The 18372-nt window shown below is 39.9% G+C and overlaps 1 protein-coding gene across 1 annotated transcript in view; it reads left to right on the top strand.

Annotated features, from left to right (window-relative positions):
- Positions 1-18372, top strand: part of Stk32a (serine/threonine kinase 32A) — a 93012-nt gene that overhangs the window by 45873 nt on the left and 28767 nt on the right. Inside the window, exon 4 of the mRNA XM_076855945.2 lies at positions 15886-15923. Coding sequence (XP_076712060.1) covers positions 15886-15923 — 38 coding nt within the window. The remainder of the gene's footprint in view (positions 1-15885; positions 15924-18372) is intronic.

Here is an 18372-nt window from a genome sequence, read left to right as displayed (position 1 = left end):
TTTTTCTTTTTTAAAACCTTGTTTAGCCCTAGTAGTGGGCGCATTAGGATTGATGTTATTTGTTAACGTTAAACCTAATTGATCTAGGACATCTCGTCCCCATAAATTTATAGGAAGATGATCCAATACATATGGCTGTATAGTTCCCTCACATCCTTCAGGATCCTTCCAATCTAATACCATTGCACTTCTATGGGGATTAGTAGCCACTCCTAGGCCTCGAAGCGTTTGAGTGGCTTGTTGTAATGGCCAATGTTTTGGCCATTCCTGACTAGATATGATGCTAAGGTCTGCACCTGTGTCCAGTAGCCCATTAAAGTCGTATCCTTGAATATTTAGTTTTAGCATGGGGCGAGAATCTAAATTTAAAGACAGCATAGCCCAATCTACACCTGTGGAGCCCAATCCCCTGGTACCTCTTTCTACAGTACGACTAGAAAATTTATCATGTAGGCTGGGTATTATTAGTAACTGTGCTATTCTATCCCCTGGTGAGATAACTGATATGCCTCTTGGAGAACTGGCTATAATTTTTATTTCACCTTCATAATCGGGATCAATTACCCCGGGACTTATCATAAGTCCTTTTAGTGTGGAAGAACTGCGTCCCAATAATAAGCCTACCGTTCCTTGGGGAAGAGGTCCTTTTACTCCTGTGGGAATAATTTGAATTCCCATCTCTGGAGTTAGTACTGCTCTTGCGGAGGCGCAGATGTCCAGCCCTGCGCTCCCTCTAGTTTGTCTGATGAGGGATTTAATGGATAATGTGTCCTGGGCACTACCTTGATGGTGCTGTTGGGTTCCTCCATTGCCCCGTATATTTGTGGTTTTGGGCCCCGGAGCATTGGGCCCTCCAGTCCGTTTTTTGGCAATGGAGCCTGATGCCTTTCTCCACGATATCGTGGGTAAACACTTGATCCTTGTCCGTTTTTTGATAACGGAGTGCCCTCTATGGTAGTTTGAGAACGGCATTCATTAGCCCAATGTCTCCCTCTACGGCATCGTGGGCAAATACCTGGTATTCTATTTCTTTGATACCTAGCTTTGTTAAACCCTCCTCCTATGGGACAATTCCTTTTAAAATGTCCTGTCTGATCACAATTGTAGCATGTTTTTGGCCTGGCATCTAAAGCCTGTTGTACTGCTGCTAAGACTTGTCCTTGTTCATTAATGTCTCTACATAATTTAATATATGTGTTTAAATCTTCATGTTTCCATGGTCTAATGACCTCTCTGCAGCAACGATTTGCTTGGTCATAAGCCAGTTGTTTTATAAATGGCATTGCTTGTTCTACATCTCCAAATATCCTAGAAGCTGTCTGAATAAGCCTATCTACAAATTCAGCGTAAGGTTCGTTAGTTCCTTGTATTACCTTAGATAACTGTCCTTGTAAATCTCCATGCCCCTGTAAAGTTTTCCATGCCCTAACTGCATCTGCAGCAATTTGTGTGTATACACCAGGATCATATTCAATTTGTTGCCGTTGACCCTCATAAGGTCCCTTTCCTAACAACATCTCCAGATTTCTTTGAGGGTAACCGGCTGCTGTATTTCGCCTAGCTGTCTCCATGCAGAATTCCTCATTGGCAACCTTCCATAACAAATATTGTCCTCCATTTAGCACAGATCGACACATGTTAGCCCAATCTGCTGGTGTCATGTCTAAGTTGGTAATAGATTCAACCATGCTTATGGTGAAGGGTGCTTGCGGGCCATAGGTTGTTACAGCCTCTTTTAATTGCTTTACTGTTTTGAAATCTAGAGCGCGATGAATTCGTTGCCCTCCTGCCTGCTCAAGTACAGGGCATGCTAGTCTTTGGGATCTTGCCTTAGGATTTTGTGCATTAACTACAGGAATTGAGGGCCGCTCAGCTCTTACGCCCTCTGGTGATAGAACGGAGTTAGTAGCAGCCTCCTGTTGTAACTCCCCAACTGATGGTCGTTTTTCCTCTAAGCTTTCTTTCTTCAAATTTTCCTCTGTCTGACTAGCTGGAGAGACCTTCTCTTTTGCTTGACCTGACATGTTTTCTACCACAGTTTGGACCTCTAACAATTTACTTAACAGTTTTTCGGTTTGTTTTTTACTAGTTTCTAATCTACTATAAAGGTAACGCAACCCAGTTAGGTAGCATAAAACAAACCCGAAACAGAATGAAACAAAAACGGAGCAAAGAATAGTTGTATCAATTTTCTCTTTCTCCGGGCCAAACAACTTCAAGCCTTGAGCCAACCATTTTTCCCAGTTTGCCTGAGAAAATTCTAGGGATAGGCAGCTTGAAACAAAAACAAAATAAATCAAAAGAAGAACACATTGTTTTTTGAAATGGTCACCCATTCTGTCGCCTTCCCTCAGGGGCGAGCAATTTTACTCACCTCCAAGCTTCAGGCGCTCCCCGTACAGGGCCACCAGTTGCCGCTGTCTGGCTGGGCACAAGATCACGAGCCACTCAAACAGGAACAAACTTTATTTGAAAGAACCGCCAATAACACGTCCGCCCGGGAAGCTTCCCGATCCACCCACGCGGCGTTCTGCTGCTCCTTTCCGCAACTCCAGCGCAAGCGCCTCCCCGGAATTCCCTCCTACTGTACTTTCCCAACCAATGGGAACTCTCCAGGAGTCCCGCAGCAGGAGTCCGGTATCCATATGAATGTAATTTTTAACATAATCATATCATCTCAATGGCTAGCTGGCATCACCTTTCAATCAAAAATGCCATGCATCATATTAATTGGCTGTGGCTCCCAGCAGTTAAGGAGCTAGGATTGTGGCTTAGTGGTAGAGTGCTTGCCTAGCACCTGTGAGGCACTGAGTTCAATCCCCAGCATCACATATATATTAAATCAATAAAATAAAGATATAAAAGTAGTTAAAATAACTACTATGTGCCAAATATTATACTGAGAGTTTATACGTTTTATTTAACTAGTAAATTTCAGAACTAGAATTTTAACCTGGGTCATCTGACTACAAGGCCCTTACTCAATCTCTACTATCTACTTCTTCTCAAATGAACTTAGAAATCCTGGTTGGATAGGACTACTTGTGCTTAAGACAGTTGTCAACATAACTCTGTGTACTAATATACTGTGTATACTAAATGTTAGGTTATTTACTACTAAAATATATACTTTTGTATATAATATATAAGGGAAATCATATTAAACATATTTACAAAATTAGTACATACACTCATACAGTATAGCATACTCAGAACTCACATGTATATATTATAGTGTCCATATATAATAGTGTATATATAATAGTGTCCATATATTAGTCTGGCCATACCAGTTGTAAAACTGCCACAATATTATGGCAATATTGCAATAAATCACTGAGTCAATCTTAAAGCAGGAGACGGAAACTTTATTCACCAGTCGGCGGTTCAGATCCACCAGCTGGCAGGCCATGGGACAGGCTGCAAGTCTACATTCTTCAACCCCACTCCCAGGGTTTTAGTATACCTTTTATTATACTTTAGTCCAAAACCATATTAATCATAAGTGGCTGTTGCTATGATTCATAAACAAACATCATGAGATCTTAAATGATAAGCAGAAAGGGAAGTGGACCAAAACAACCCTAGTTGAGTACAAGTTAAAGAGTAGTTACTAATGTCTAGACAATCAATCTCTGACAGGGTACATTGTCCAAGAAAATGGGAACCAAAGAGAGAACAATTTTACATTGTATAGGAATTGCCATTTTGTGTTGCCAAATATGCTATGCTCAGCAACTGTTGATGGGTACAGAGGCGTGGTGTTCCCATGGGAGAAGCATTTCTTACATGATGTGAAGTCTCAGGGCAAAATGGAGTCTGTTTGGTCATTGCCCATATTGCCTGGTCCATAACAGCAATATATTTGTATTACCTCCCTCAATTCCTCACCTAAAGTGCTGACTCCTGACCACCAGGGAGCCTTTAGGGCAGTGCTCCTGGGTCTCCACTGGCATCCATTCTTATTTTTTTAAAAATATTTTATTAGTAGGTGATGGACCTTTCTTTATTTATATATGGTGCTGAGGATTGAACTCAATGCCTCACATGTGTTAGGCAAGCGCTTTACCACTGAGACACAACCCTAGCTCCCGACTTCCATTCTGATAAGCTTGATGACTGTGGGGTTCTAGTTTTTAAACATTTTGAATATCACCATTGTGAACACATATGGTTATATAGAATGCTGCATATGCCTATTATGCTTAAATAAAACCTAACATATTATACATATGTACAATTTCCTCTTAATAGTAACTGCTCAGTTATATAGTGGTTACTGAATACTAGGAACTTTTCTAAGTAATTTATAATATTACTATATTTATTCCTCACAGAAACTCTGTGAAGTAAATACTAATAAAAAGCCAAATTTACCAATAAGGAAATGAGGCACAGGAAGGTTTAGTTACTTGCCAGGGTCCAACACAAACAGGCTGGAATTCAATCTAAGGTCCTCTGGTGCCAATAGCTCTGCTGTTTTCCACACTCCCATACTGCTACAGGAGAGGGCAAAATTCAGCTTGCCCTCTAAGAACCCCAATTTGGCAGCAACATACATAATCCTAGGTAAGGGATTGGCCTAAATCAATCATGAAAATACTATTCCCATCAGCCTCCTTTAATATTGGGCATGGTTAGTGAGATTTAAGGAGGATTCTATTCTAAGTGGCTCCAGAAAAACTTTTGCTTCCCCAGTGAAAGATGAGAACCCTGGTTGGTGCTGCCCTCCTTAGCTTCTGTTTCCACTTAGAGCAACAATTCTGAGATCAGGAGAAAATAAATTGTTAAGCAAAAAGCATTGCTAAATTGGCAGGATGGAGAGACAGACTGAGATGGAGTCTCCCTTGCTAGTATGGAACTACCACAAGACCCCTGGACTGCCTGTTCCTCCCACAGACTGTTTATGAGAAGAGCATACCCCTAGTTGATGTCTGCCTGCCGAAGGAACATACCTGTAGTTCAACAAAGTTGGGTTTGTTGCATACTTAGATAACTATGGAGCCTCTGAGAAACAACGCCAGGAAGGACTTGCATGGGATTTGGGCTATTGAGTGACCCAAAGAAGGAGGGAAGGAGCATGCTATTCCTTAGAACTGGGTGCTGTCAGAGAGTGGGGCCCTGATTGGGCATCCTTAGTAGTCCACACCCCTCCCCTGCCCAGGGGAGAGCGGGGCCAAGGCAGTCACTGATAGACACAGTGGTCATTCCTGTTAACCAGGTTGGTGGGGGTAGGAGGAGGATGTGCGGTCAGTTTGAGGTTTGCACAGTGACCTTGCTTTGGTGCTCAGGAGCAATTGCATGGCTGTTTTCTCCCTCTTGATCACTGCCACAGAGCAGCCTTCCAGCATTGGCATCCTGCAGGAGAACACAAAGCCTGGCCCCATACACCAGAGCAGCTCACAGTGCGTCGATGTCAAGGCTGCTGTTGGCACCCGCATGCTCTCTGCTTAAGCCTTTGAGAGTCTGGTTTTTTGTCATTTGTTGCAAAACCCATTCCTAACCACCACACTAATTGATACAAGCCCTGATTAATCATTTCCATACTGCAGTTTTACTCATTTAAGCAATTTATACTAGCACGTTCCTCCTCTAGCCCTCTTGCTGTAGCACCTGTTGGGAGACTTATTTCCTGGTATTAATTTCTTTTCACTGTCCCACACCCAGCCGTCTTCTTTTTCCTACAGTATTGCTGGCTCTGATGCTGGGTCTCCCCTGTATGGTCTCTCCTCTGTTGGCTTTTGGACTTTATGGCCATATCAGTTATCCGTCTGCAATTTCAGCCCTGTCTCCTTTGCCAGGAGTCTGGATTTACACAACTGATGTTCCAGTCTGGGATCACTGTTCAATAGCTTCGTGACATAGAAAGTGTCCTTGTCTCTCTGGTCCTCAATTTCATTACCTGTGAAGTTTAGATAGTAATAATAATTGTGCACAGATAGTTTATTTATTTATTTTTTGGCAGAGAGCAATGAAATAATACTTGTAAAACACAGCATGATTTCTGGCACGCAATACATAATATTGACACTTTATTATAAGTTTGTATGCTTTACAGGATAGTAAAGCAAAACATCTTAGGTCTAGCATACACTAGATGGGTGTATTCTGCAACTTTATTTTACTAGGTACAAACCGTGACATACCAGTCTTTTCATATCTAAGATAGCCCAAAGCTAATAGACTCACAGTCTACTTTGGAAAGATTCAGATGTTCTTTCAGTTTTATCTTTTTTTCTCTTTAAATTAGTGCCTAGGAAAGTTAATTTGCCTCATTTTTAAATGACAAGTTTATTTTTTGTACTACTAGAGCGGGTACTTTTAGTCCTGGAGTCGAAATGGAGCAAATCACTAATTGAATACTCCTTTCCATTAGTTAATGTTTTTAAAAGCACACTCATAACAGTTAATTATTATCAAGAGACCATGATTGATATTGTTCCTTTTTGTTTCCCTGTAGTTTGTAAAAATGCTTTCCCTGTCTCTGACCTGCATGTTTCTTTACTTACACCCTCCTGGGGTTGAGCAGGGGCCTTGAGTACAGTCTATTCTGTGTGGCTGTGTGGTTGGAATGGGTCTCTAATGCTCCATGTCCTTGCTTCCTAAGTTGTAAAATGCATTAACTATGACATGGGTTTCCATCTGTGTGAATCTGAATCAAAGGAAATAATGGTAATGAATGAACATTGATCATAAGGGGGATGTTTTGTCATATAAATATTATGTTTCCGAAGATTGCAAGATGGTTAAACATCTCATTACTGGAACTGTGGTATACTGGCATACTTCTCAAGATGAGGTTTCTATACTATTGTACTACTGGGGATATGAAATATCAGAATGAGCAGAATTCACTTTCCTAGACCAACAGAATTTTCTCCATAGTAAAAAAATTTGGAACTTTACTTTTATATTGATAGAGACATGAGTGGTATGTATATTAGTCTCTTTTTTATTACAGTAATGAAATAACCTAACCTGGGTACTTATAAAGAAAAGAGGTTTATGTAGCTCACAACAGGCCACACAACATAACAATGGCTCTGACAAGGGCCCCATTAACTCTAGAGTATTGTGATAGACAGATGGCACCACAATGGCAGGAGCCTGTGAGAGAAGGAGAGATCCTATGGTAAAACAGGAAGCCAAAGTGAGGGAGAGGGAACAGTCTTACAGCATCCTTCTTGGCTCCTCCTCTTAAAGGTTCCACCACTTATTAACACAACTGCTCTGGGGCCAAGCTTCCCACACACAGAACTGTGGGTGACACACTCAAACCAATCCACACTGCAGCAGCATGTTACAGAATGCAAAATCTACACAATCTTCAAATACACCATACAAAACCATAAAAAAAAAAAAAAACTAAAACTTGCTGCAGGCCAATTTGAACCATATGCCAGACCTCTGAGTATATGAGGATATTCTTCTCTCTCTTTAGAAGAAGTCAGATATAAACTTGAAATATGACCCAAGATTGTACCTCACAGTCTTTGGCTATAATTTCAGTTCTATCAGTTACTTGTCATGAGCTCTTGGACATGTAATTTAAACTCCCTGGACTCCCCCTTTTTGCAAAAATGAGTGGAATAGCTATGTAATGGACCCATCATGAGGAATAAAAAGATAAGTTGCTTTCAAATGACTAACACTGCATGGAGAGTAACCAGCAGCTGTAGCCATTGTCATTACTCGTGGGAAACATTCCTTCCTGTGTCCATAGCAGAAACTGCTGGTAAATCTTGGCCCTTCTTCCCCTTGAATATGATGGACTTGCTCATCGACACAGGCAGGATACTAACAATTAAGTAGAATTGGAACCTACTTGCCATCCTACTTAAAATAGCCAAGTGAATCATTGTAGAAACAGCATGAAATTCACGTCCCCCTCTGCCATTTATGAGCTGTGTGATTGTGGTCAAGTCAACTGTTTCATTGGTGATCAGCTTTTCTATGCTGATTTATCTAAGTGACAAATCAATGATAATGATGAGAACTGGCTTTTCAGGAGGTTCCTTTGGGAAAAGCAGGGAAGGTCAGGACTAAATACTTTTTTCTTTTTTGTACTGGAGATTGAACTCCAGGCACTTAGCCACTGAGACACATCCCCAACCCCTTTTTGTATTTTATTTAGAGACAGGGTCTCACTGAGTTGCTTAGGGCCTCACTAAATTGTGGAGGCTGGTTTTGAACTCACAATTCTCCTGCCTTAGTCTCTCAAGCCATTGGGATTACAGGCATGCACCATGCACCTGGCAGGCCTAAAGGCTTTTGAGGGTCAGCTGGTCAGGCTGGTCTCTCTGCTGCACCCCTCACTTGCATGTATTGCTGCCAAGTGCTCACCCAGCCTCTGTGACAGTATCTGTGCCACATTTTAAGATTTCCACATGGTTCATGCCAACTGCAGATATCCAGGTCTGATAAGAAGTTCTTTCTCATTTCTTGCGTTAGTGTTTCTTTGTCACTACCCCAACTTGTCTCTACTGAAGAAGTTTAATCTATTTTCATCAGATGGTCCTTCAACAGCTGCTCCCTGTTGTCCGTCCCCATTCTGCTGGAGAAACGTCTTTGTTGGGTGATCATCTTGGTAAGCTGGTTAGACTGTGGGGGAGTGGAGAAGAGTGAAACCCTGAGATGGGAATCCAATAAGCTAGCTTTCGTTTTGTTGAGTGGGTATGTTTGCTAAATTGTCAAGGCAATTAAGAAGAAATTCAGAACACACAGAAGATGCCTCAGAGCAGGAAAGCATTGATGAGTGTGCTGGTATTTTGAGTCACACTTTGGGAAAGAAACACAAATTCATGAAGGTATGCTGAGAGATACTTTCATGGACAGTAAAACCCCTGTCCTCACTACCTCATGAAGATGAGTACAGTCTACATTATTAATTAACATACAGTAGAATCAGATATGTACATTGGGATGAAGAATACTAAGCAAAAATTCTATGAAAATCCAGTTGTACTTAAAATGAATATGCAAATATGTGCAACACGCTTTTTGAGCATTGGCAATATTCATAGCAATACTTGAAAGTACACAGCCCCAGACCCCCTTGTAATGACTTCTGTAACTCAGGCATTCCCTTGAATGAGTTGTGAGAGAGGCTGAGTTGAGCAAAAGCAGCAGCCACTGGTAAGAAAGAGAGCAAGTGCCAGGCACTTGATAGACAAATATCCTGTTTTCCTGACCATGGCTTTATAACATAGAAATAATTTTTGCACATGAAGAAGTTGTAGCTCAGGGAGTTTAAGTTCTTTGTCTGAGATTCCATAACCAGTAACTTACAGAGCCAAGATTACAACCAAAGACTGTGAAGTGCCATCAGGATGGTACCTGATCCATAATAATCCAGTCCTGGAAGCATTTTACTCCTGCTTCCTGTTCCAAGTCCTGTTGTGCTTAAAATTTCCTCTCTCACCTCTCCCACCCCTACTCCACTCTTCTCTTAATTTAGTTCTGTTTTTGTGAACAAGAGCTTTTGTGTGATGCCCTAAGTAATATATTGCAGAATTATATGTATATTTTTCCCCCTCTCAAAACTTGGAGATGATCAGTCTAAAGAATGTTATGCGACAAAGAATTAAACACACACTGTGGACCAGCTGTGGGATACTGAGGAAGTTGGCTTTGGTTTGCACATGCTTGTTCCCCGTTTCACACACCCCGTTTGGGTTTCAGGGTGAGCAACTTGATTCCAGGGTAGGCACTTGAAGGGATGTAATTAGCCTATTGAGCTCCACTAATGTCTTGTAAAGTCATTCAAGTGAGAATGGCAGGTATATCAGTTCCGCCTTGGACTCCATCACAGGGAGCTTTGTATTTCTACCCTGCTATTTATACTTCTCTGTTGGAATAGCTAATTCAGCAGGACACAGCTCTTTCTATTCCATCAAACTCAAATGGAATGAAGAGTCTTGGAATGTGTTTGTTCCAAGAATTGCTCTTTACCACCTCCAAATCCATAGCCCCTCTCTGAAAATATAAGCTCAAATTGTACAGCTCATTTATCACTTTTACACTAATATACACTGACACACTTACTAAATGCGATTGATATTTTAGTTAACCCAAAATATAATGAAAGAAAGTAGAGGGTCTGTTTGGGAATTTCTTTCTTTCTCTTTCTCTGTTTTTAATTGGATTGTTCCGTTTTTGCAGGGCTTCGTATCTAGAAGTTTGATAAAAACCAAGGGACCAGGATTTACTAATTCATTTTTATGGTTATTATTTACCTAAACATTTACTTTGCTCAGGAATTTATGAGTCCCAAAGGCTGTAGTATTGAACAATGCAGCAAAGATGTCTTTTCTCTTGGAACTTTCATACTAGTGGAAGGGAGAAAAATAAACTAATAAAAATAATAGGTAGTGGAAGTGTTATTCTAAAATCTGTTGAAGGTGATGAGCTAAGGATGGAGTAGGGCACTGGTTGCATGGTCAGAAAAGAACTCAGAGAAGATGATGTTTTAGATCTGAATGCCAAGGAGAAGTCAGCCATAGGAGGGCCCAGGGATCAGGACTGCAGGCCAGGGGATAGTCTGGGCAAAGGAGAGAAGGGGGTCAGTGAGGCCAAAGCATGCCTGCTGTGTGGGCGGGAGAGCCAGGCTAGGGCACATGTGGAGCACAGGAGACCAGGGAAGAGGGTGATAGGACATATTCCAGGTGCAGGGTGGAGGCAATGGAAGCTGTTGGGGAGGGAAGATGTGTGCAATGGAGAACTCCACTCTGGGTGCTTTTTGGATAGTGGATTTGCAGAAGAGAAGAGGACAAGCAAGAAAAATGTACTGCTGCAAGACTTCAACCAAGAGATGAGTGTAACAGCAGATATGTAAATTCTATTAGCAATTTATTGATTGATATTTTTAAATACACAAGACATAAAATATACCATTCTAGCCATTTTAAGTGACAAAGTACATTAAGTACCTTCACAATGTTATACAGTCATCACCACTATCCATCTCCAGAACTTTTTCATCATCTCAAACCGAAGTTCTGTACACTCATTAAAGATTGAATGATAATTTTGAGGAATCTATATATTATTTTCAGTAATTATGTTTTAGACTTGTTATGAGTTTCTAAGAGATTGCAATTGGGTTTCAAGAAAAAAAATTAAGAATAGTCTCAAGATTTTTACCTTTAAAATGGGGCTATACACTGGGGTAAGGAATTCTGGACTAAGAGTTTGGTGTTTGTATGGGGTAAGGTTGCAGATGACTATCAAAGATTCTGTTGAGGGTATATTGTATTTGTCTCAGTTACTAGATAATCATATGGTACCTTCAGGCAGGCAGTTTTATGTACTAATTTGGCACTTCAGGGTCAGTACTGGAAATGCAAATTTGATACACATAACTACTTGCAAGAAAATAATGTTTAAAATAATGGAATTTAATGAAATTATTAGAGTGTGTATATCACTTTGTCTATCCATTTATGTTGTGTATGAGACTGAAACTTGGAGAATCCCAATATTGGAGAAAAAAAAAATTGTACCTAGAAGGCACTAGTACTGCAGATTAAAGAAGGGATTCTGATGTTGAAAAAAAAAACAGTAAAAATATGGATTTTTCTAAGCCATGAAAATAAAGTGTGTTGGGAGGGAAGGAGTGCTCTATCTCCTGAGAAGTTAATCCCAGTAAGTAACAGTGGCAATTGGATTTGGCACGCTGGAGGTCATCGGTGAACTTGGCAAGAGTAATTGCAGGGAGGAGGTGGAAGCCTGGTTAGGTTGGTGGAGAAGAAGACAACAGTTGCCATCTCTGTTTGCTCACCTGTCCGTGTCACAATCCAGAGATTTTATTATAAAGGAAAATAGTAAGATGGGACAGTAAGTGGCAGTGGCTTAGGGAGACTCCATCATAACATAAGGAGAAGGAGAAGGAGATGGTGTAGGAGAAAGTAAAGACACTTCCTGAGGGAAATCCATGAGAAGGTGAAAGTGGATCAGAGCCCCAGCAGAAGAGTTGGTCTGGAATAGGTGCAGGGACTCTTCATCCAACATAACTGGAGGGAACTAATGACAAATTGGAAGGTTGGTAGAATTGGTGGTCGGTGAGTCCACAAGCCTTGGTTCTTTTCTCTTTGTGAGGTCGGGAGGCCATCGATTGAGAGAAAGTAGATGGAGAGAGGTTTGAGGAGCAAAGCAAAATGTCAAGTGGTCACCTTGGAGAAGGGAAGGATCCCAGCATTGCCTGGCACACTGATGCTTATTTGAATGAGAACAGTGAGGGTTATTATGTCTTTTCTTCTAGCTAAGTTCAGGTGCTTGGCTACAGCCAAGAAGAATTGGGGGGAGTACAATTCCATAACTTAAGGATTATATTAGGTAAGTACAACTGAAGGCAAGAAAGGTTTGTTTTTTTTCCCCAAAGAAAGTTAATAATGGACAATAAAAAGAATTAAGAATTCTCTGAGAGTCTTGATTTATAAGGAAAAAATTATAGAGTCAATATTGGGTGGTTCCATTGTAGTAGATAAGACAATTTGGGAATTATATTGTATAGAAAGTCATGCTGGTCAGGGGTTAGGCCATTGTAATGACTCAGAATGATTAAGGAAAGGGGGAATAAGAAAACAGCTGGGTAGGATAAATGAAAAGATGATTGGAGGTAAGTCAGAGAACTGAGGGCCCAGGAACTTGGATGGAGCATACACAGAGACACTAAGTTGATCAAGAATGACAAATAGCATCACCTGCTATCTGTTAATGATATGTAGGTTGTAACCAAACCCCACCATATTTTAACAGAAGAATTTGTCAGTGAATGGTAGGTGTTGCACTTTTCTAACACCTTTTCAATTATACATATGCCGTTAAGAGATTCATTTTTAAAATTAGCTTAACATGTTGGATTTGGACAGTGCCTAGATGGTATTTCTGAATGACTTCACATCAGAGCGCCCTAGAGGATTCTTAGTTTTCCACAGATATTTGGTCCTGTCCACGGAGTCTGATGCATTAGGACTGAGCTAGGTCAGAGAATCCTCACTACTTCAAGTTTCTAGGTGATTCTGTAGCATATCCAGGCTTGCTGATGACCAAGTTAATCGTACTATAGACAGCCAGAAATGAAAGAAACATTTTAGAACAAGTTATGTCATATTTAGATTTACTCCAAAAGACTGAAGTGGCACTAAAGGAAAGAAATGGAGCTAAAATTCAGAACTAGAAATCCTCAACTTGTTCTAGAATTTTAATATAGCATACTGGGTTTCTTTTCATTTTTCTTCTTCTGGTACACAAATAGACAATTTTATCATATTGCAGTTTTCCCCATAGTGACTTAGAAGTTACATTATCACATTTTAGAGAAACTGTGTAGTTAGAATCTCAGCTTATGTAATTTATTTTGATGTTTCAAAATCTACTTTATTTCACATTTTTATTAGTTTTTCTCATGTTCTTTCTCTGAACTTGTAGTAAACATGTCCCATTACTTTTGTAGGCCTTTATGGCATGGTCCCTTATGAACCTTTCTCACCCTCTCTATCCCTGAGGGAACTGTGTCTCATCTTTATGTTATCTGAGTACAGCGACTTACCAAAACATATGAATAAATTTAAGATTGAAGTAGTAAGTATTAAACTGTTGTTTATCTTATCTCTTTAAGTTTCAAGGTAACATCTAGGAAACCTAGTAGACATAATGATATATAGACCCAAAAAAGAAAAAGAATGCTCAGAGATTTAATAGTAAACTCAAAAAAAAAAAAAAAAGCTAAATCTACAGCAATACATTCCTCCCATCAAGTTCTCAATTCAGGCCAAGAAATTTTGCTACTGGTTTTGCTATACCCAACTCTCTCCTTCCTGGGCCTATTTCTTCCCTGGCAGAAACTGAAAACCACCAGATGTAGATTTTTAAAAGCTGGAAAGTGCTTAACACCTGGTTTATCTCTAACTGCAAACTGTGGAGAGGTTTGGTTCTGTCTGGTAGCTTTGTGTCCACACTATTAGGACCAGGCTTCTCTGGGTGTCTTTTAGTTACTCAGAATCCACTAGGCTCTATGAGACTGCGTGATGGCATACACCATTAACCAAGAAACCATCCCCAACATCGTGGAGCTCATGAAGGCAAGTGTGATATGGGAAAATGAACACATGTGATTGATAACTGTTCAGTTGGAGAGGTACAATGTGTAGTCAGAACACATGGCAGGAATATTTGACCCAGCACTGGGAAGTCACGGAAGGTACTCTGCAGGAAATGGTCGCTGGCCCATGAGGCTAAGGATGAGTCTGTGTTGTCTGAGTGTAGTGGTGAAGGGCATGATTCAGGCGGGGGAATAGCAGCAGGTGTAGAGATGTGCAGGTGAGCAGACACAGGGAGTGTTTAGAGGATCCCTTGAGCTGTGTGACTAGAACAGAGTCAGATTATGAAAGGCTTTTATGCCACATAAGTTTGGACCTGATAATTCCTGAAGTAATGGGATCTGTCAAAGGTTTTGTGGTGTGTCTTCAATACTGAGAATGCTTAGCCCCAGAAACCTGCAATTTAATGTCCTCTTATACTATCTTCTCAGTAAATTGTTCCCTGCACCAGAGAAAAATTTGCCACTGATATGTGAATCCTTTCCAGAATTAATTTTAACAACCTAACCAACTAAATGAGAAGATTTTCAAGATCTGCAAGATAATCTGTTCCACCTGAATCTTGGTGTGCCATATTCTTGTTTCTGTTTTTGAGTGAGGGATTATTAGTCATTATTGCCAAGAAACGAAGATGCCGGCAGTCTTGGTCTATCAAAGACCAAGGTCACTTTTTTATTCTAGTAACACAAAAGCCACTTGACCAGACTGAAAATGTGTTCCCAACCCTGGTTCAGAATTTCTTTCCTAATGGCTTTTATGAATCTAGGCTGAAGGGCTTTAATGGTACATTAGGGAAGGGGACTGAAAATCTGAGAGTAGAGAAGTGAGGTCTATCATGAACCACAATGCTGTTTTCTAATTGGGGAGTACTGCTTACAATTATAATCATTACACAAGTGCTTTGAAAACTCTGTCAGCCATTACTCTTACATTAGCCTTATATCTTTATTGGAAGAGAGAGGGTTTTGTTCCCCCCTATGGATTGGTTTTTGTTTTTATTTTTATTTTGTAATTTTTCTTTTTCAATTTTTTTAAAATAAAAATGGTATACATATTTAAGGTATGCAGTACAGTACTTTGATAGACATCTACATAATGAATAGTATTATCAAGCAAATTAACATATCCATCTCCTCACATGGTTACTTCTCTTTCTTTGTGGTGAAGGTACCTGAAATCTACTCTTTTATCAGATTTTCAATATGTGATACTGAAGTATGATAACTAGGTCATCATGCCATATACCAGTGCATGGAAGATTGGTCTCTTTACCCCAAGAATAATTACTAAGTAACTTGTGGGCATTAAACCATCATCCTAAAAAAATGTATAAACTCTACAAGTTTAAAATATAACCACATTTCCCCTGTTTTATAGGGTCTTTAAGTTTACATCATTTCTATAACTCTGGGTTACATAGGAAAATGATGACTAATCTTACTAGTGCTAATTTATGGCATTTGAAATGCCTCATATAATCCAAGGACCAATAATTACATGCTTAGATACAATATGCAACAGCAGTTAAGAGTTTGAATTTTTGAATGAGAGAGACCTAGGTTCAGAGCCCAGCTCTTTCCTTTACTGACTCTTTGACCTTGAGTGAAGCCTCAGTTTTCAGATCTGCAAACTAGGGATAGTAGCAGTAATTGTCTCAGATTCGAGGAGATGGAGAGTGATGCAGTCCTTTGGCTTCAGCTCTAATTAGCATTCTTCAGTACTTTCACCTTTATCCTTTAGCTCTGTTTGTTTTATTATGAACAACTTTTTCTTTTTACTTTCCTAGGGATATGAAGCCTGACAATATTTTACTTGATGAACATGGTGAGTAAATGATCTATTTTCAATCAGTTGCATGGCATGCATATAAAACAAGTGATTCTCCCCAGCAAAGAAATATCACTTATGGAAAAGGTGTCTTGCTTGATGCAGTTGAGTTATATGTATAAACTCCATCTTATGGGTAGGAGGGACAATGTGGGGAACCTATGATTTATAGTAGTAGCTCATACAACAAAACACCCTTAGATGATATTGAATGTATGTAATGAGAAAGTCATTCTCTACTTATTCTTCCATGATTACTTCTCTTCAAGAAAACCATCACAAGTTGTTTTGGTCGTAGTTTGCCTTAATATTATACACAATCACATCCTTTTTTTTTTTTCATAAAGACAGAGCAGTTCTCAAGCTTAGAGCCTTTGGTAGATATCGGTCTACACCAAATTAGTGTTATTATTTTGTCATTGTGTCTACATGTATGCTTTCCTTCTTATCAAGGCATATTACTTTCACATTGTAGAGGGATATTAAGCATTCTATTAAAAAACTTTTAGTTAAAAATATCAGTGGGTTTAGAGAAAATATGAAGTAATTAGAGTTACATATGTATATGATACCCAACTTGATATAGGATGTGGCAACAATCGTGAAGGTGTAAGTGAAAGCCTGAAGTTTAAAAACTGATTAGATATCTTCGGGAACAAGCTTTTGTCAACAGTGATCACATGTGGAGAGTCTCTTAATATTTGTCTTCATGTACATTTGGATTTATTGGTACTATACCAAGGAAGACCTGTAGGTGCACAGACTGAATGTTATAAATGTTACCATGGCAATAATGTCATGTTCTATATCCAGAAAGCTGCTAGATGAGAGTCCTAAATCTGCAAAGCTCTCTACTCATTCAGGACTTGAAAGTGGGACTGAAACTCCAAGTACTATCCATTGCTCATTATTTATTTACCCAGTTCAGTTTTAAACCAGATTTGTCAGAGCCCACCTGTGCTCAGAGGGCTAAGAAACACTTTTGTGTATGACCTCTAATCTCAAAGCTCAGGGTCATTATTTATTTATGGACTGTCTAAAAAGATTTTTTCCACTTTCTTCCAGTACCTTATTTCTTCTTTACCTTTACTGCTTCTGACATTTGGGAACAGATTTCCGAGTCTCAGAAAAATGTGAGCAATGTTGAGACTTAGCATGAAGGTGACTTTCATGAAAAATACCAGCTATCCCTGCCTGGAGTAGGATGCAACTTCATCTCTTGTTCTGGTTTACATACACCCTGTGAAGTCTCATAATTGTGGAAATGTGACCTACTGAGGTCACCTTTTAGCAAGAAAGGAAAAAAGTGCTCCCAGCTTTCTAACAGCACAAGGCTGGTCCAGCATGTTGGTCAACTAGAGTGGTGTAGTCCTCATTTGCCCCCTCCGCCAGGCGACTTTGTGCATGGTATCTTGAGTCACTCAGCTTGTCATCACTGTGGCCAAAATACCTGATGAAAACAACCTCAAGGAGGAAAGACTTATTTAGTTTCACAACTTCAAAGGTATTCATCCATGGTTGGCCAGCTCCATTGCTTTGGGCCTGAGGTGAAAGGGCATGGTAGAAGAAAATTTATGGCAGCCAGGAAGCAGAAAGGGTGGGGAGGAAGGAGACCAGGACATGTCCCAAAAGGCATGCACCCAGTGACCTCTTTCCTCCAAACCATGCCCTGCCTGCCTAGAACTTGATGATACTACTCTGTTATATTCTGTTTTCTCTGGCTTTCATCTGTCAATGGATGAATCCACTGATGAGGACAGAGCCCTAATGATCCAATCATTTTCTCAAAGCCCCACCTCAGGACATCACTGCCTTGGGAGCCAAGCCTTCAACACCTGGGCCTTCGGGGGACTTTTCAGATCCAAACCATAACACACTTGTTGCTCTATCATTTTCAGAAGCTCTGAGTAGAGGCAGACTGATCTTATCAGCCAAAAGCTTTTAAGATTTGTCTTTCATTCCAAGAACAGTGTTTTAGTCTTGAGTCTCAGAGTTGGCTTCATCTTATTTCCACCACGAGGGTACCTACTCTCCTTCCGTCAACTTTTTCCTTCTCACTATTTTCTTGGCAACTTGGTAATTATAGATGAGGAAGCAGGTGGAGAAATCAATTAATCATCAAGTTTAATCACCTTTAGAGACTTCCCTTGTAAAACATGGATTCTGTTATAGTGTAGTTAAGAGGAGGGTTCTGGAGTCAGATTGCCTTTCTTCCAAACCCAGTTTGCTACTCACTAGCTATGAGTTTCAACATGGTACCTAAACATCCTCTGTGTTTTAGGTTTTTTGTTTTTTTTCAGGATCAAAAGAATACTTACTTCTTAGGGTCATTGTGAAAACTAACCAACATAATATTTATAAAGTGCTTAATGCAATGTCTGCTGCAAAGAAATCACTCAATAAAAGTCAACTATGAGTACGATTCCAATGAGGTAATAGAGGCTTT

The sequence above is a fragment of the Callospermophilus lateralis genome, chromosome 5 (genome assembly GCF_048772815.1).
Source record: "Callospermophilus lateralis isolate mCalLat2 chromosome 5, mCalLat2.hap1, whole genome shotgun sequence".
Classification (NCBI taxonomy): Eukaryota; Metazoa; Chordata; class Mammalia; order Rodentia; family Sciuridae; genus Callospermophilus; species Callospermophilus lateralis.
Note: the sequence above shows the minus strand (reverse complement) of the source record. Positions and strands in the feature narration are given on the sequence as shown.